Consider the following 19125-nt stretch of genomic DNA (forward strand, 5'->3'; position numbering starts at 1 on the left):
CGCCCAAAAGGCGTTTTACTGGTTTGTATATTGCTATTTGTCATTGATGCACCGTTGATACCCGTACCGACATATCGCCTCAGTTGTGGTAAGGCGCCTTAATAGTAGTAGCACCAGGGTTACTTTTACAGGAAAAGTTGAGAGATGGAATAAAATTCGGGGAAGTCATGACCCCCGTCCCCCGACGGTTTCTAGCCGACGCCTGTACCGATGTCAGTGAGTGCAGTGGCGGATCCAAAGGGGGGGGGGGTCGCATGGGTCTTGACCCCCCTGGGGCCCGGGGGCACCAAAGGTCTGCCAGGGGCTCTGCCAGGGGCACTACCGGCCTATCAGGGACACCACAAGCCTGACAGGGGCACCACAGGCCTAGCAGGGGCACCAACCACGGGCCTGTCAGGGGCACCAGAGACCTGCCTGGGGCACCACCGGCCTCGCAGGGGCACCACGGGCCTGTCGGGGGACACTTCAGGCTTGTCAGGGACACCACAGTTCTGTCATGGGAACCACAGTCCTGTCTGGGCCCAGGGGCACCAGGGGCACCACAGGCCTGCAAGGGGCACCACAGGCCTGTGTAGCAAGAGCACTACGGGCCTATCAGGGGCACCACGGGCCTGTCAGGGGCACCTCAGGCTTGTCAGAGCCCAGGGGCACCACAGCCCTTCCAGAGGCACCACAGGCCTGTCAGGGGCACCACGTGCCTGTCGGGGACACACCAGGCTTGTCAGTGGCACCACAGTCCTGTCAGGGCCCAGGGGCACCAGCGGCTTAGCAGTGGCACCACAGGCCTACCAGGGGCACCACCGGCCTAGCAGGGGCATCACCGGCCTAGCAGGGGTCCACCGGCCTCGCAGGGGCACCATGGGTATGTCAGGGACACCACAGGTCTGTCTTTGGCACGTCAGACTTGTCAGGGGCACCACGTTCCTTCCAGCGGCACCACGAACCTGCCAGAGGCACCTGCGGCCTAACAGGGACACCACAGTCCACAGCCCCCCCCCCAAAATAAACTTAGGGCACCACCAAAATTAAGTGGCTGAAAACCGTTGAGTTTTTAATTTTGGGTATAGGTAGGGGCACCACTTCGATTCACGACCCTCCCCTTGGAGTTTTCCTGGATCCACCCCTGAGTGAGTGCGAAGAGACAACACAAGAGACGGTCTCACCGACCATCCGATCGGTATCGGGTCAAATCTGGACTTCCGGATATTCCAAGTTCCGCCCTGGCGGTGCCACTGCCCACACTCATTGATAATATCTTAGCGCCAGCAACGTTGATTTATGACTAGAATCTGAATAACGATGACTATAGAATCTGAATAGCGAATTAATTGAAAATGGTCTCAAAAATAATTTTGACAGGGGGAAATTCCCCCTTCCCTCCCTAGCCATTCTGACACAATTTGAAAGGGGAGCGTAATTTTCGAAGGGGGAAATTTCCCCTTTCCCCCTTTAAAAGTAACCCTCAGTAGGGCGATCCAGTAGCGGTATGGCGTCCCTGAGGGGCGCCCCAGTAGTGACAGGGCGCCCACCTTGTAGCAGGGCGCCTGAGTAGTGGTAGGGAGCCCAAGTAGTGGTGGGCGCCCCAGTGGTGGTAGGGCGCCTCGTGGCGGTATGGTGCACCAGTGGAACGTCACAGTAGTGTTCAGTTGGGGAAACTACGAGGAGCCAAGCAAAAATTGGATTAGCCAATCAGCGGCTGGAGTGGGCGGGGCGATGACCATATATGGTCATAAAATCAGACAACTTCATCTTTTCAATGAATTTTAGCATTCAAATGAAAAAATAAGGCATAAGAATGTTTTTTAACCACACAAGGCCTACACTCACCCGGTGCATAATTAACTGGCGGCTCTAAATCGCAGAGTTACAACGCAAGGTCAAACCGTGATTGGCAAATATGGCGGATTGAAACAGACGCGCCAAAAAATGTAAGCAGTACCGTGGTTTAAAAATGTCACTATTTTTATTATTTTGTTTATGGTTTTTCTAATTGTAGTTATTTTATTATTTTAGAATTTAATATTTTTGTTTATTGTAATTAAATTAAATCTTTTAACAATTTTCTTTCATAAAACCAATCCATTTATTGAATTGGCCAGCTGATTGTGATGCCCAGAACCTGCAGAAAAGCCGTTTTCCTATCGCCATTTTCGAGTCAATTCGCCGAATTTAATCAAATCACACTAATTCCTAGTGAAAAAGGGAAGCCTTTTCTCTCCAATAAGTGGACGCGATACCGCAAGTACCGGCTTGTTATACCGTTTTTCACCCTTAGTAGCGGGGGCTGCATTTATGCCCATATATGGTCATCAAAAGTCCATTTATTGACCAATCCATTTTTTGACATTCGCCTCGTAGTTTCCCCAACTGTGTTACGACGCCCCAGTAGTGGTACGGCGTCCCATTTCTGATAGGACGTCCAAAGGTGGTTGGCGCCCCAATCGTATCTGGGCGCCCCAATGTTGATAGGGCTCTTCAGTCGTGGTAGGGTGCCCCGTTGCCGGTAGTGTGTCCCAATCAAAGTAGGGCGCCACAGTTGCGGCAGGGCGCCCCCGGTAGTGAGAGGGCACCCCATTGGTGGTGGTGGTGCCTCAGTGAGACATTTTCCCTTGTCAGGCTGAGTTGCGCCCCAAGAATGTGTGGCCTCCGTGATTGTCGGCAGCTAATATCTGTGGGCAGACTTTTGGGCTGTTTTTCACTGGGGTGGCAAAGTTAGACGACTGGGGTGGAAAACCGCACTACTGGGGTGGGTTTTGCCACCCCAGTTAACATGTTAAAATAGGCCCTGCTTACCATCGTGATTACCAAGCGAGGGACTTGACCGAAAGCGACGTCCTCGGCGTCACTCCTCTAGCACGCAAAACCAGTCAACTTATCGAAAATCTTGAGCAAAGTAGGCGATGAAAGACGATTATTTCGCAAATTTTGTCGGTTCTAATAAAACTACCAGCCACCATTCACAGAACGGCAGCGAAAAGCCCCAAGCCGCAAAACACAACTTCACAACATAACGGGATTCAAAATGGCGTCGTTCAAGAGAGCGTCGCCGTAAAGGAACACCGCAGTGAAATTATTAATCGGCCCCGGGCCCACTGCCGTGAGAAACAGGAAACCAGCGAGGCGGCAGATGCTGCGATGCATTGCGCAGTGCGCTCCAGAGTCCAGACTCCAGATCAAATATCAAAGCACGATCTCACCGAAGCATAACTTTGCTACTGCTCTTCAGGCTAGCACTCAGAGTCAAAAGTTGGTCAAAAGCTCCTATATGCGCATTGCGTTGTCCCGTGTCCGGTGTTGAAACCTGCACCTCTATCAATTATCTGGCCCTTACCCAAAACAACAACATCAATTATCTGACCGAAGCTTGCGCATAGCTAAACACAGCTGGCCTAAGAGCAGTGTGGAAATCATTGTTTTAATTCATTTGTTGCCTATTGGTGTGTATCGCGATTGCAACTTTGCAACAATGCCCAAGAAAAAGTCGGGCGTCGGCTGTCGTGCCTCGAAGTGCTCGGCACCATGGGCGGGCCGAGTGAGAGCACCCGACTGTCTAGCGGACCGGGAGGACTGAGGAGAGATAGTTGGAAGGATTACGTGCAATTCTCACAGTCACAGGACTCGTCAAGCACCAACAAATATTCGACTGGCAGCCGGCTCAGTAATGGCATGACGCCGGCATGCCCGTACCGAGCTGTCTCGGGCGCATGCCACTATTCAGTTAGTAGGGTACGACAGCTACGCCGAGGCGTGGTGCCGAGCTGCGTCACGGTCGGCCATCGAGTACCAGGTGCACGGCCATGAGCGCAGAGTGGACCGTTGCAGACACCGGCTGGAGTCTGCACGGCGCGACACTCGACAGGGGGCAGGGAGTGTGACCTTTGGAGCCGGGAATTAGAGTCACTGACTCGAATCTCAAACCAACCCATCCGCGTTTTTCACTCACGAACGTTTAATTGCCTTACATAGCCTTGAGGTTTGCAATTGCATAGGTTTCATAGATAGCCTTGCCCGTCTGATAAGCTTAGATCAAATAGGGACCTAAGAAGGTGCAAAAATCAGGATTAAAGATCGGATTAGAAAGAAGTATTCGTCACTTTCTAGTGATATTTTTTTAAAAGTCCTCATAAAGAAAAGACGACGAACGATAAACAGAAAGAAAGCGTTTTCAGCGCATCAAAGACGATTGTCAAAACGCGGGAAATGTGTTCATTATTTTTATATATGACGTTTTGTGATGAACAGCGAATAGCGTCGTGAGAAAGGGCAAAAATGCTTTCGGAAGCATATGCTGGAATAGCTATTAGAACATGTGATCTGTCCAGCAAGGCCTGTGCCAAGGCTATAGGCCTGTGCACAAGTCGCGGCATTGTTGTTGTGTGCGTCTTATACACTATAAGGCACTGGTGTGCGCAATTTATCTGACCATTTATATGCATTGTGCATTGTTTTGCGTAATGCTAGCCAAAAATAAGTTTGAAATGCTGCATCCCATTACCTATACCTGCCTAACTAATGCCAAGGCTTTAGGCTATACCAGTATAATGCCTTTTGGGGCGACTAGCGGAACGAGCGAGAGGGTGGGCCTTGCACGTGCGAAGTTGCGAAGGGTTACCTCCAACGGACTTGTGCATGGCACCCTGCTAACCGGTCTCTAGTGATGTGCCAAATTTGAGCACAATCGGCCCAGCAGTTCTCGAGATCTGGAAGCAGCACCCTGCACGTGCGCACATGCAAAATGAGTCCCGACTGACGTTTGCATGGCACCTTACTAACCGGTCCCTAGCCGCGTACCAAATTTGAGTGCAATCGGTCCAGCCTTTCTCGAGATCTGGAAACGACCCCTGCACATACGCATGTGCGGCAGCACCCCATCTCTGGCACATGGATATGCAGTGCCTATTCGGTGCCTACCTACATGCCAACTTTCAGCGCAATCGGCCAAGTAGTTACCGAGATATTGTAACAATTACAAAACTGACACCTCTTCATTTTGCACGTGGCACGTGCATAAGGGGTCACCCACATGCATCGGGAATAGTCCAGTACTTGGTAGAAGGAATGAAGCTACCCTACAAAAATTACTGCATGTAAATCGGTCAGGTGGTTGCTGGGATATAAGCCTCGCAAAAGCATTCGCACGGCCGGCCCCGGCCGGCCGCTCATACTCAGGAATTTCCGTTAATCTAAGGAAAGACTTCGCTCGCTCCGTAATAAACCTAATGCCTAATGCTCACCTGCCTAATACTCACCTGCCTAATGCTCACCTGTGATTATTAATTGTAGGCATTCTAAAATAGGTATTCTCTGTTTCAGAGTGATTGCTGTTCATCAAAACTTCTTCAGACATCAGTCAGCCAATAGGTATCCAGGTTCAAACATGGCTTTGAGATTCCTGATTAAAACGATAACGCCGGTTGAGAGGATGACTGCTTCGCTCGGCTTCAGGTGAGATTTGCCTAAATCTGCTACCTACTGTGGTAACATCTTATCTACCATTGGATGTTTCTTAGACCATTGACTGACGCAGAAAAACGTATGATTAAAAAAAGTTGGCTACAACATGGGCCTTGACTTCTTCTGGAGCCCAAATGCTTCTTGATTCTTGATTGGTCGCAGTGTTGTCATTTTCCAATTGTAGCTGTGCATTTTGTGTGTAAATATTTTTTAACATAAATTTTGTCTGCAGCTTTTGAATGAAAGGATTTACAAGGACAGAGCCCTCTCTAAACAAGGCTTGTTGCGTTGACCCTGCCCCCTACCCTCCGATCATGCAATTCTGGTTCGATGGCAGAATTTAGAGTCCAAAGTTTAACATGTGCACATAGCTGCGCACGGGCGGCCCCCTTACTGACTTCGCCTGGCTACGGTCTGCCACCAACCGCAACCATACCTGTCAGGCTGAAGGCTCAGGAGGCTCATAAACGTCAAGTGCCTGTCACGCTTTGAACCCGGACCGTTCTCACCGGGAACGCGTTATAACCGGGAACACATGCTCTCACCACGCGGAATCCAACCCTCTACTGCTAGGCGCTATGGGACCGGTATCTGCAGGATAGAATCATGTTTTCACCTCCTTTTTATAACTGTTTTAGGCATTAACAACATTCAATGTTATTTTTAGCCATTGTAGATTATCGTCCTAACCATGTCTAATGCCAGTCACTTTAGACAGTAATTGCCCAATTGCCCACCCAGTAATTGCAGTAATCGTCACGCCATGTGTGGATCGCTCATGATTGTGGATAAATGCCTACATACATACTCTCCCTCTTTCGCAGGTCCTGCGCGGGCGTCAAGACTGCTCCGCCTGGAACCAGCGGCGCTCTCCCTGAGCGCCCCAAAAAGCCCGCCTCGGGCTATGTGCAGTTTGTTACCGACACCATACCACGGCTACGGCAACAGATGCCGGACGCCAAGAGCTCGGGTGAGAAATGTGGGTTCGATTCCCACTGGTGGCGCAGAGTTTTTCTGTTTTTTTATCTGTTTTTTTTTTTTCAAGACATTAAGTACTTATCTATCTAGCGATTACTTTTTTCGGTGCTGGTTTCTTTTGTTTGTCTGTACCCATAAACTGCAGTTGCTGAGACAATATTACACCTTATGGTGTAACTGAGCTAATAAACACCTACCCATGGTGTAACTGATCTAACATACCTACACCCCCCCTTAGTGCAGCTTAGCTAACATACACTCTCTCTTGGTGTAATTGAACTAACATACACCCTCTCTTGGTGTAACTAAGGTGACATACACTCTCTCTTGGTGTAATTGAGCTAACATGCACTCTCTTGGTGTAATTGAACTAACAAACACCCTCTCTTGGTGTAACTTATCTAACAAACACCCCCTCTTGGTGTCCCATTACAGAGATGATGACCAAGGCCTCGGCATTGTGGAGGGACCTGGACACGGCGACCAAAAAACGCTACAATGACGCCTACTCGGCAAACAAGGAGAAATGGCTGGTGAGATAATCATAGCTCAGTGAGCTAATGGTGGGCTTAATTAGCTAATGATAGCCCAGTGAGCTAATGGTAATGGTGGCTTAATTGGCTAATGATGGTCCAGTTAGCTAATGGTGTCTAAGTGATGTGATATGGGCTCTGTGAAGTTAAATGGTGGGTCGTTGAGCTAAGGACGTCCCAGTTAGCTATGGTTAGCACAGTGCAGGCGATGTTAGTTTTCACGACTTTGCATTTGGTGAATATGGCATGACTTAATTCAGATGCTCTATATTCCACTGCTTCAGGCAGGGCTATGTAAAGTCTGACATCATTCATTGCATGAAAAGTTATCCACCGGCCGGATTCGAACCAGCGACCTTTTACTAACCACGCCCCCATTCCCCAGGCGGACATGGCGCGATTCGAGGCATCTCTCAGTGCGCAGACGCGCGATCAGCTGATGATGGCCGAGCGAAAAGCGCGCGATGAGCGACGAGAGAGCCGGGAGAGGCGGCAAAGGAAACGGCAGATGAATGAACGACAGAAACCGAGGAAACCGGCGAATGCGTTCATGTTGTACATTCAGGACCGGCAGGCGACGAGGGGGGACAGGAGCCAGAAGGTGAGAAAGATCAATCGGATGCAGTAGAATCCGATTAATAAATCCACCTTAATGACACGGCGTTTGGGATTGATTAAGCGGTGGCTTTATTAACCGGAGTCAGTTATGCTTCTATTGATAAATCCGTGAACTGCTCTGAAGTGGCCACAATAAGCGACTGGATTTATTATTTGAGGATTTATTAAGCGGATTCTACTGTATAGGGACCAGTGGGGATGTGAATTAGACGGCGGGCGTTTGGGAGGGTAAGAGGACGGATCATGGAATGGGAATTGAAGAAGTCGCGTGTTGGGTCTAGAGGAAATCGTAGTCGGAGGGCGGGGGATGGGAATTGGGACGTACCACAACTTCAAGTCTGTGAATAGAAGAAAGTGGATCGTAGTGGCCACATGGATATGGAGTAAAAATATAATCTGAAAGTAAAACTACGATATTAGAGAATACCACCTGGCTGAAGGCGGGGAAGGTTAAAGTAGCATGTCAACTAAGTGAATCACTAATTAAACAATTGTAACTAAAACCTCCCTCCATCCACAGGACTTTATCGTTGATATGGCCAAGGAGTGGGCTAACAAACCCGAGTCCGAGCGAGCATCTTACGTCAAACGGTATACCGAGGCCAAGGTAAGATCGGGGAGAGATGGTGTGATTTGTGTGGTCTTGGATGAGTGTGGTGCGTTCGAAGGAGGAAGGGGCTGGTTTTCTGGGCTGCAATTGTGCTGAGCTGGGCTGCGGAGTTGAAGTCGTAGTCGGCCGGAGTCGGAGTCGAATTCTGGAAACCGGAGCCAGAGTCGCAGTCACCAAAAATCCATCGACTCAGCAGACTTGGCAAGGTTATGGAGTCGGAGTTAGAGTCAGAGTCGACAGTTCTGCCCGGAGTCGGAGTTGGTTTTTGGAAGCCGGAGTCGTAGTCAGAGATTCATCGACTCCGCAGCCCTGGTGTTGAGTAATAACTTCTTTATTGTGATCGCGGGATAGTGGTCCAGAATTGTGGACTGAGGGTCCCTGAGAATTGAGATTGTTCAAAGGCTTGTTTTCCCGTTCGTGGCTTGGGAATGTTACAGATTACACTGAATAAGGCACGCACTTTGTGAGTCGCATGGGGTTGGCGTATGTGTTACCCGAACACGTATGCATTTTTTCAAATCGATATGTTGGTTGATTTTATACCGAGAACTTCCCGTTTGTCAATGATATACCACTTAGGTCCCCGGTTCGAATCCCACTATAACCCGCGTTTTCGGCTGCCTTCAGGAGCAGTACCAGAAGGCCCTGGTGGCCTGGGAGGGACAGATGATCAAGGAGGGCCGAGCAGACCTCGTGAGGAGTAAGTCCGACGCACTTTTTCGACACTATGTTTTTCTCACTTTTCACTGCAACAGTCTGACTAGGTCTTCATCGAGCCGCAAAATGACCTTAGTAGTCGGCGCGCCCTAAAGCCCCAAGTAACAAACAACAGGTCTTCGTTGACACTCTTTGCTGCCTGACTCGCTTAGTTTTGATAAACCTCAGATATCATGATTCATGATAACATTCCATGCTGTGCTGGGAAATCATTGCCATGCTTTGTCATTGTCAATTCATTGCATGGTGTACTGGTACTGCTTGTTTTTACGCATAATGGATGCAAGTGCAGTCTGGGTTTTACATATACTTTTTGCGAATCGAAAACATTATTGTCGTAGTTATAATGCTTAGCTGAGCGGTTAAAGGAAGACTGCCACCTTCAAAAAGTTTTCTCAGATCGGCCTATGATTTATTCCCTGGACAAAACAAAATTTTAGAATTCACCTGACAAAGTATCATCACGTGAATCGCGAAAAAAATTGTCGATTATCATACAATTATCAATCGGTTAATGTCTAGCGACAATGTTTACACATCACTAGACTTCAAGGTCATAAGATTATTACATTTTATTTGAAAAAGTAAGGTATTTTATGATTTACTAATATATGATTTCATAAGAAATTGGCCATGTTTAATTTATTTTGCATTTAAGTCGTAAAACATTTAAAAATCATGGCTCATTTGGAATATGGGTCTGGCCCATGTTAAACCCCATTTCCCACACTTTTTTGGAAAAAATGAACTACTGAATATATAAGTTTAACTTTTATTTTGACTCTCCAAAATTCTTCTCTGATCTCGAAACAATCAAAGTTTTGACATATATTTACCAAAAGATAAGAAAATTCATGTTTCAAAGTTATCGATAAACAGTAGAGATGTCGGTTTTCTTGGACTAAAAAAATGGCATCAAACTGAACTTTGGTCTCCGATTTCTCGCAAACGGGTTCGAATTTCGGAAAACCGACTTCAGTCTGGGACATAGGTGGCTCAGCTCTAGTGAAAACCGTTTTGTGGAAAAAAGGTGGCAGTCTACCTTTAATGCCACTTTCAACAATGCCACCGAAGTCAGCATTTCTCATTCTCTCATTCTCTCTCTCTCTCTCTCTCTCTCTCTCTCTCTCTCTCTCTCCTCTCTCCTCTCCACAGCCGGCTCTCAGCCCGTCATCGACACCGACGAAGTCCCCAAGTCTCGTCGATAGGACGCAACCGGCGGAGACAGCGGCAGACAGACAGACAGCAGACGCAAACAGGGAGAGCGACCGGGAATCGAACCCGAATCGGCACAGGGAAATTCACGCAGTGTTGTATCAAAGAGCCGTGAGAAAGACTTAGGTGATGCTGGAGCTAGGAAAGGGATTAACGCAAAGACGCGTGCAGTGAAAAGTGGCAAAACGAATATTGCAAGTGGTTTAAAGAACAGCGAAATCACTGATGAGACATTGCCGAGTGTCACGAAAAGCGAGAAATTGGCTGGAAAGGGGAAGAAGAAAAAGAAAGGTAAAGCTCAAGCAGGACGCGTAAGTGAAATGGACTCTACGGGTGTCATGCATTCCGGCGGCAAAGTCGGATCGAAAGCGAAAACTGCGGTTGGCTCGGGAATCGAACCCGCGGCTGTGGAGGAGATTGAAGTCAAAGAAAAGTCTGTCGATAAGGACAGTACGAGCGGTGAAATGAGCTCCCAAAAAGAGAAAAGGGGATATGTTGTTGAGCCGACTAAACGAAAAAGAAAGCCAGTACAAACGAAATTAGGAAAGGGCAAAGCAGCGAAACATGTGGATGAAGAACTTGGAAGAGTAAGGGCGAAAAACGCCTCCTCAACAATCAGCAAAGCTATGAAGAAAACCGGCAAAGAGCCGTTGAAATTAGCTGAAATAGGGGAAAGCAATGAAAGGAAACCCCGGAAGACAAAAAACAAAACTGCGAAAAACGTTGAAAACAAATCGACGCGAACTGTGGAAGAGCCAGTAAAGAACGACCAGCAAACTGCCAGCAGTAAAGTCGCCACTGAATTTAAGCCTTGTGTAGCTGAATCCAAAGGTCAGCTGAATCCTGAACCCTCGTCAAAGTCGTCATCGCTTATGGTGACTCACGCTGATGACTTCGACCGGTCTTCGGAGGACACGAGGAAGAAAGAAACTAAGGAGAAACTGGCGCGATGCGGGAAAGAAGTGATTAAGAGCGTGGAAAGAGACGAAGTGAGAGAAATGGGTGGTGAGATTTACGGAGGGTGCCGTGAGGAAATTGATGGACAGATTAACTCTGAGGAATTGACGAGATTGGAGACTGTGTCGGATGAGGAGACGGGTGATTTAGTGTCGCTCGAAGAGCTGTTTGAGGCTATGGCCAACGTCACTTGTATTCGTGACGTCATTGGATGTAACGGGACCTTTCAATGCGTTTTCCCGGCTGAGAGACCAGACTGAGTAAGGCTGTGGTGTACGAACGTGCGATTTGAAACGATGTGATGTGATGCACCTTTTTCGTAAACTGGCGTCCCGATTTGTACGAATCGTGTTTTTGTATACGTTTACCACACTGATGGGCTGTGTGCTCTTTGGCTTCACACAAGCCGTCGTGGATTTTTGTGTTTCTGGTCTACATATAGTTGCGTCGGATGCCTCTCTATGAAAAGCGTGTCTCTCGCCATTTACACTGTCCTACGTATGTTGATTTCAACATAAGTTCTGTCCGCCACTGCCTCCGCCACCGCTTTGTAAACGCGTGTTGTAAACACACGCGTCGTGTTGCTTTTGTAGCCTGTGTTTTTGTGTTGTGTAAACTCTGGTCTGTGTTGTGTTGGATTAGTTACAAAAATGTCACGAAATGGTCGCCTCATGTCAGACCGTTGCGATTTTCTCTGTGGCAGCCAGGGAAACGAGTACCTATTTTCAGAGCTTTTGTGCGATTTGCAGTGGATGAGAGCTAGCGCGGTGTACTTTGTAGAGTGCATGATCTGGAAGGTCGACCCGTGTGGCGTTGTCGGAGACAATACAGACACCTTTTCGATTTATTCTGTTTGTTTGAATCAATTTGTTACGTTATCGTGCAGTTCGACTTTCCAGTGCATCACTGCAGCTCTCTCCGGTTTTGGGTTGTCAGTTTTTATTTCATATCTATGGCTTTCATGATTCCATGTTATTTTTTGACGTAATCGTTAGGAAGGACGGGCTATTTTTCTTTCTTTTTTCAGTCCAGTAGTTGTCCAGTAGTACGAGTACGTATGAGTGCGATGCTTGGTGGGTGCGTTTGGTGGTGTTTCACCCCATGTTCGCAGTCTCAGTCCCGGACGACGAAGATTCCACGTCGTCCGGCCAATAGCGTTAGATAACCGCGGCCCAGCCCCCGCCGACCTCGAATGGGATTGGCCGGACGGCGTAGAATCCAGAGGTAGAATCTGTGTCGTCCGGGAGACTGAACGCAAAATATTTGAAAAGGGAGTCCTATTTTTTTGCAGTACTTTAGTTGTCTCATGCTTCTAAAACTAGCAACCTTACTGCCGGCAAATGAGACGCGTGAGACGTTTGTGGTGCCGGCGTCGCGAGTCGTAAAAATATTTTTATTTGCGATATATTTTTCAAATCAAGTGGATTTCAGGTGAAGGTACGGATTTTAGTCGATCAGTTCTGTTATTAAGGAAAATGTCATTGCAAACATCTATTTGTTCTCACCGTCTAGATCTTATTAACTCAAACTATGATTTTGTTGATTCTGGCTTGATTCTGGCTCTCCCAAAATATGCGTTGTTTTTCCTTTTTTGATTTTACGCAGATATAGGTAATTCAATCAAGACACAGCTACATTCTTTAGCAGTGACCAGGTTTTAAAGGAAAAGGGCCACCTTCGTGAAATATGAAGATATCGTTTTTCATTTTGACATTATTATTTTCCATTTTCTTTTTAAAACTGGTGCCAGAAGTGCACAATTCGCGAAAAAGTATTTAAAACTATTTAACATATTGGTACTATGTTGATACTCTCTACGGCACCTACTGTATGATGGCATAGCGATGACGTCACACTCAAGCCAATCAGCGTTCAGAAGACAGACTCGTCGGATTGTGTCAGATAAGCTGATTGGTTAAAGCTGAGCTGGTTGGAGCTGATTGGTAAAAAACCAAAGCCTCGCCGCGGGTGGTTGTATTGTCGGATAAGAACGCATTCCTGGGATAAGGACGCATTCCTGGCGTATTTTCTTTTAAAATTGCCGATAACTACGAATGGAGGCCGAAATCGGCCGTAAGGAGGTAGACAGCCAGGTTTTCGGACACGGGCTACAAGATGGCTATCTCAGTTTCAATCCCCATGTTAAAGGTGGCCCTTTTCCTTTAAGACATTTAATTTAAAAAGTTTGGAAGTGCCTGCTCTCTGATATTGTAAACACGGCATTTTATGTTGACGTGGATGTTACTGGGTGGCTTGGATAGACTGTCGGACGGCACTGACTTTATGTGATTGGACTGCTGATGGTCAGGCATCTGGTTTCTGCTTTTTCCATACTCCATTTCATTGTGCCCTCAAATTGGCAGATTCATTGCTTTGATTGTTCCCACCATCATTTCACATTTGTCCATTCCGTTTCCAGGGAAAGGAGGAGGTGACAGGGTGACAAACCATGTCACAGTATGGGGGCAACAAGAGCGCCCCGCCACCCTGGGCCCAGACGCCGGGGATGCTGCAACGGCCTGGTGAGTACCTACCTACCTTGGCTCTTCATACAAACTCACAATGCTGAATTTCATCCTTGTGGGTCTGTGACAATCAGGTTGAAAAGGCCTGAAGGATTGGAGACCTGAAGGAGCTGATTACTTCCATTGTCTGTGATCCATGACTGGCCACTGATCCTCCTGGGACCAGACATCTTTACTATCCTTCACCTATGTAATCCATGATCTTGACCTCATTTCACCCCACCTGACCTCCTCTGACCTTTCACCCACCCTTGACCTCCATGACCTGTTTTGCAGCGTACTCAGAGTCGGGCAGTACATCAATCCGTGCCTCTCCAATCGCCTATCAGAGTAAGTCTTTTTAAATATTACCCTGTGATTGTCCACCTCTCCTTGTAGTGTATGCCGCCTATCAGAGTAGCATTATAATCACAGCCCTGTAGCCATTTAGTCTTAAAGGTAGTGTGCCAGCTTTCCTGGACCGTATGGAGTTAATGGCCCAGATAAGGAGAACCGGATTTTTAGAACTTATCCATACCTTCAAAACTCATGGAAACGTCTTAAATTCTTCAAATTTTGAGTACCCCAGTGCGAAATTCGCCCCGACGGGTTGTCGGTCGTACCCCAACCACATTTCACACCACTATGAACAATAAATGCACACACTGAAATCGCTATTACCGATATGCTCATCCAATCAAGTTTCGATAAACCCGTTCATCATCATCTCCTGCGGTTTCGAACACGCCTGTTAGGTGGTGCGGTTGACCGCGCCCAAAGCCAGGGCCCCGGTAACGTGAGGTAGCCGAGTCGGGGCAGCGTGCGCTGGCCCAAGCCGGGGCCGCGCGTCCTCCCGGTGTCATGTGATAGCCCGGGACTGCCCGCGGGGATGCGGTAGACCGCGCCCAAAGCTGCGGCCCCGGCTTGGGTCAGCGCACGCTGCCCCGACTCGGCTACCTCACGTTACCGGGTCCCTGGCTTTGGGCGCGGCTTCTGCTCATACTTTGTGGTGCGGTGGTGGTGCGTCGGGCCGCGCGCTCTGACTTCGGCCAAGAAAAATGCGTCAGCTGATCATTGTCATTTCTGCCACTTGCGTGTGGTGAAATGGGGTCATAACTTAACCCTAGAACGCCTAGGGGGGGGGGGGGGGTTGTATCAACCCCCCCCCCCCCCTGAGGTTTTTTCGAAGTGCACGCTAAACGGCTTGTCGTAGCGGGCTGAAATTTTCAATACCCTCTGGGGCAACCTTTGCGCATCTTTTGCCGAAAAAAATTGATCGGGTCATGTCAGGTCACGGAGTTATGACGTCATAAGAGGTACAGCCTCCGGCCGGATTTTCACAAACTGAGTGCCAACGCCCGAGGTTTCCTGCCGGTGGTACGGACATCGGTTGATGAATCGTGATGAAACTTCCCATGCATGTTGGGGCAAGTATTGGCTATCATATGGTATAAGAAATTTGACCGGGTCAGGTCAGGTCACGGAGCTATGACGTCACAAGAGGAACAGCGTCCGGTACTATTTTTGAAAAGCGCCCGAACCACTATTTTGCTAATTCTTGTCACCTCAATGGGAATATGCAGCAATATTAGCGTCTATAGGGAGCAAATGGACCTCCCAAATCCAAAAATACAATCAGATTTCAAAAATTTAAATTTTGATTTTTCGAATTTCTGCCGCCGACTGTGACCTTGCCGACTTCCGGCGCTCCCAACGCGCCATTTTTAGAGCTAGGGAAACAAAATACATACCAAACGATAGAGAATTGATCAAGGAACACGATAGTGAAGGTTTCAAGTCGATATCTCCTACCGTTTTGCCGCGATCGCCGCCGAAAGTTGAAAAAAGTCTATTTTTCCGAAAATTTGACCTTTGACCGGTCAAAAGTAGGTCAAATGTTGACCTAGGACCAAAAAATATACCACCAATCGCGAGATCTCGTTGAGAGCAATCCGTTGGTTTTTTCCGCTAAGCTCTACGACCTTCCGTTTCGAAACGCCAGGGGGGGGGGGGTCGTAACCAGGGTTGTGCTTGACTCATGAGTCGAGTCAGAGATTTGACTCAACTCTGACTCAGATGAGTCAGGTTTGAGTCGAGTCGGATAAAATGTTGAGCTGTTGAGTTGAGTCAGAGTTGAGTCAGACAAAAATAATAAGGTGTTGAGTTGAGTCAGAGTTGAGTCAGTAAAATAACTTTTGACATTGAGTTGAGTCAAAAACATTTAGGAACACGAGTCAGCTGACTCATCTTTCTACAAACAATATATAAGATTTTCATTCTCCCCCGCTTAACAACTTAGGCCTGGCCCTGCTGCCGGATTTTTTTTTTCACCCCCCCCCCCGCTCAACAACTTTTTTATCTGAGTCAATTTTGAGTCAACACACTTGACTCAACAAAAAATTTGAGTCAAGTTTGAGTCAACTAATATTTTCATTGAGCCGCTTGAGTCATGAGTCGAGTCAAGGGAAAAAATCAGCTCCTTGTTTGAGTCAGAGTTGAGTCAGGGCTTTCTGAAGTTGAATGATGAGTCGAGTCGGCAATTTTTTTTGAGTCGAGCACAACCCTGGTCGTAACAACCCCCCCCTGGTCGTTCGTGTTATGAGAAATGGCCTGGTCGTGCGAGGGTTAAGAGACGGCTTTTTCATATCAATTATTTTACATAAAATCATATTTCAAACCATAAATAATGTTCGACAGCCAAATAAAAGAAACAATACCAATACAGGCTTACAGTTTAAGGCTCGACATTGTGTTGTCTACGATTAGACAGCTGATAACTCATTCCCGTACGTCGTAACTCTATAATGACCTTTGCTTATTGTCACATGTGCGCCGCATTCGCGATTGTTGCCGACGCCTGTTTGCAGGCCAGCCCACTACAGTTGTTATACATATCGAAAAACCGATAAACTTTTAGGCGAAAAAAGCACTATTTTAGGCCCATTTTTGATTTTTTTTTCCGATATTAGGTAAAAACAGAAGCTTCTTTTCCTAGGAAAAATAAAATGGGAAATCTTTCAAAGGTGGCACACTACCTTTAACATTATCAGAGCCCTGTCACCATTTATTTACCCTGTTTTACCCTGTGGTTACCCTTCTTATCCTGGTAGTGTAAGTCGCCTATCAGGGTAATGCTATCAGAGTTCTGCGACCATCTCATTAGTCTTACGCTATGGCTACCCTGGCTATCCCAGTAGTGTGTGGCCTATCAGGGTAATGCTATCACAGTTCTGTCACCATCTCATTAGTCCCTTTGGTTACCCTGGCTATCCCAGTAGTGTCTGGCCTATCAGGGTAATGCTATCACAGTTCTGTCACCATCTCATTAGTCCCTTTGGTTACCCTGGCTATCCCAGTAGTGTCTGGCCTATCAGGGTAACGCTATCACAGTTCTGTCACGATCTCATTAGTCCCTTTGGTTACCCTGGCTATCCCAGTAGTGTCTGGCCTATCAGGGTAATGCTATCACAGTTCTGTCACCATCTCATTTGTCCCTTTGGTTACCCTGGCTATCCCGGTAGTGTTTGACCTATCAGGGTAACGCTATCACAGTTCTGTCACGATCTCATTAGTCCCTTTGGTTACCCTAGCTATCCCAGTAGTGTATGTCATATATCAGGGCAAGTCCTACAGCCTTAGCCGTCTTTACATATCACGACCATTGATATTGCAAGTAGGTATCTATCTTCCTTGTCTCTTCTGCAAGAATATTAGTGACCGAACATGCAAGCTAGGAAATTACCTTGCTGGTGTCGAGCACCTTAGAGTATAAACCACACTGAATGCATCCATCAGTGCAAACTGCAAACCCATGAGGCGCCACCTTTTCATATATTTAGCTGGAACGGTTAAATGGACGGATTGACATAGCCTGTGCCGACGCTAAGCAGAGCTTGTTGCGTATAGACCCCGACCCATACCGTCCGATGGCGCAATTCCGGGTAACGGGAGAATTTAGATGCCAAAGTTTAAGGCATTCATTAAAACTAGACCAACTGGCTGCGACTGCTCACACCAACCGCAGACCATCCCCGTCAGGAGTTTTATATGTCGAGCCCCGGAGCGACTCAAACTAGGCATCTCACGACTGGGCGTTCGGCATAACAGCAGAGTGCTTTGATGTTAGTTGAGATTTCGCTTGTGTACTTACATTAGTTGCAGTTTGTATTTGTGTTTGTTGTTTTTTGTGACTCCTGTAGCATTAGTACTGATCCGTTTTAATGTATTTATCTTCACTAATATTTCCTGAGTTGTTTCTCAAACCTCAGTCCCTCAACTAACCATTTGTTTATTATTTTTGTCGGTGACAATGTGTGTGTAATGGTGTTTGTGTTTGCTAATACTTGTCTATCTGTGTTTGGTCACACTGGTAGGTTTGTATAATGTGTATAGCACTTAGCAGATAGCTCTAAACTCCCTGAGCCACATTCTGTGTCTGTATTCCCTCAACTCTGCAGCCTCCGGCTCCGGGTCAGCAGATCACTTGTTTTGGCTTTGTTGATACTTGATGTCACTTTGTCTTCAATGGTGTTTGTGTTTGACCACCCTGGTAGGTTTATGTCTGCCCATATCTATCTCTGTATCTGCCATCTCTATCTTCATGGCTATGTGTTATTATAATAGCTACATGTTAAATTAATTGTTAATATATAATATGTACATGTTATTATTTACTACATAACGTATGTCGGTATTTCCGCAGCTCCGCAGCCCCTGGGTCAGCAGGCGCTCCTGCAGCAGCCCGGTCTCACTCCGGCCATGTTGATGCAGCAGCAGATCCAACAGCCCGCACAGGTAAGAACACGAGAGATACTCCCGTGGCAGGGTGAGAGAGAAGATATTCCCGTGAATGAGTGAGAATAATGGTGAGCGGTGATGATGGTTAGAACCAGAATGGTAAGAGACATATGGCTGAAATGAGATCTGTCCAAAGGAACAGAAGCTAGATGAATAATATTGGCTGGCAAGGAGTTAAATCAGATTGAAATATAGAGGTGGGCTGTCCGAAACCAGATTACATTATTAACAAGATCGGCAAGAACCGACATTATCAATACCAAGTTTAGAACATGCATAGAAATGCTCTTTACAGTCTCTCCCTCCCTCTCTCTCTCCCTCTCTCTCTCCCTACTCCTGATCTCTTGCTCTCTCTCCCTCTCTCCCTCTCTCCCTCTCTCCCTCTCTCCCTCTCTCCCTCTCACTCACTCACTCACTCTCTCTCCCTCTCTCTCTCTCCCTCTCTCTCTCCCTCTCTCTCCCTCTCTCTCTCCCTCTCTCTCCCTCTCTCTCTCTCCTTCTCTCTCTCACTCTCTGCCTCTGTCCACAGGTGCCGTACGGACTGCAGTTCCAGGCAGCCCAGCAGCAGGCGCTGCTCTCCCAGGCTGGATCTGCTCTCGGTGCTCCCGGAATCGCTCTACCTACCACTCTGGCCTCTTCGCAGGTGAGCTACTCACGCATCCTCAGTGCGTCGAAATAGAATCCATCCCTGGGGTTTTTCTTGGTGAGCGTGGTATGGCTCTGCCTACCACACTGACATCGT

At 47.5% G+C, this 19125-nt stretch overlaps 3 protein-coding genes across 36 annotated transcripts in view; 2 read left to right on the forward strand and 1 right to left on the reverse strand.

The window, feature by feature from the left end:
- LOC122390789 (longitudinals lacking protein-like) overlaps window positions 1-3219 on the reverse strand; it is a 76136-nt gene extending 72917 nt beyond the window's left edge. For 2 of the 21 annotated variants that reach the window (XM_043384070.1, XM_043384078.1), the window contains exon 1: window positions 2794-3183. In XM_043384070.1, coding sequence (XP_043240005.1) covers window positions 2794-2796 — 3 coding nt within the window. In that variant the 5' untranslated portion in view covers window positions 2797-3183. Of the gene's footprint in view, window positions 1-2793 lie in introns of all 21 variants that reach the window. The other 19 variants (XM_043384082.1, XM_043384079.1, XM_043384083.1 and 16 more) reach the window with 16 other exon arrangements.
- A 17-nt stretch (window positions 3220-3236) lies between these two features.
- LOC122390791 (transcription factor A, mitochondrial-like) lies at window positions 3237-11925 on the forward strand. Of its 13 annotated transcripts, none has more exons than XM_043384098.1 (8): window positions 3237-3246; window positions 5314-5445; window positions 6279-6424; window positions 6868-6965; window positions 7351-7566; window positions 8104-8190; window positions 8821-8893; window positions 10066-11925. In XM_043384098.1, the coding sequence occupies exons 2-8, from the start codon at window positions 5378-5380 to the stop codon at window positions 10116-10118; spliced, it is 741 nt and encodes a 246-aa protein (XP_043240033.1). In that variant the 5' UTR covers window positions 3237-3246; window positions 5314-5377; the 3' UTR covers window positions 10119-11925. The 13 variants fall into 13 exon arrangements, with proteins under 13 accessions (XP_043240033.1, XP_043240027.1, XP_043240034.1 ...); XM_043384092.1 differs by having other exon boundaries at window positions 3240-3246; window positions 5314-5444; window positions 6275-6424; XM_043384099.1 differs by lacking the exon at window positions 3237-3246 and adding an exon at window positions 4222-4403.
- A 357-nt stretch (window positions 11926-12282) lies between these two features.
- Window positions 12283-19125, forward strand: part of LOC122390801 (cell division cycle and apoptosis regulator protein 1-like) — a 31714-nt gene continuing 24871 nt past the window's right edge. The window contains exons 1-5 of one of the 2 annotated variants that reach the window (XM_043384112.1): window positions 12283-12519; window positions 13502-13604; window positions 13884-13937; window positions 18289-18380; window positions 18913-19026. In XM_043384112.1, coding sequence (XP_043240047.1) covers window positions 13532-13604; window positions 13884-13937; window positions 18289-18380; window positions 18913-19026 — 333 coding nt within the window. In that variant the 5' untranslated portion in view covers window positions 12283-12519; window positions 13502-13531. The remainder of the gene's footprint in view (window positions 12520-13501; window positions 13605-13883; window positions 13938-18288; window positions 18381-18912; window positions 19027-19125) is intronic. The other variant, XM_043384113.1, reaches the window with a different exon arrangement.

The sequence above is a fragment of the Amphibalanus amphitrite genome, unplaced genomic scaffold (assembly GCF_019059575.1).
Source record: "Amphibalanus amphitrite isolate SeventyFive unplaced genomic scaffold, NRLGWU_Aamphi_draft 000409F_arrow, whole genome shotgun sequence".
In the NCBI taxonomy this organism is placed as follows: Eukaryota; Metazoa; Arthropoda; class Thecostraca; order Balanomorpha; family Balanidae; genus Amphibalanus; species Amphibalanus amphitrite.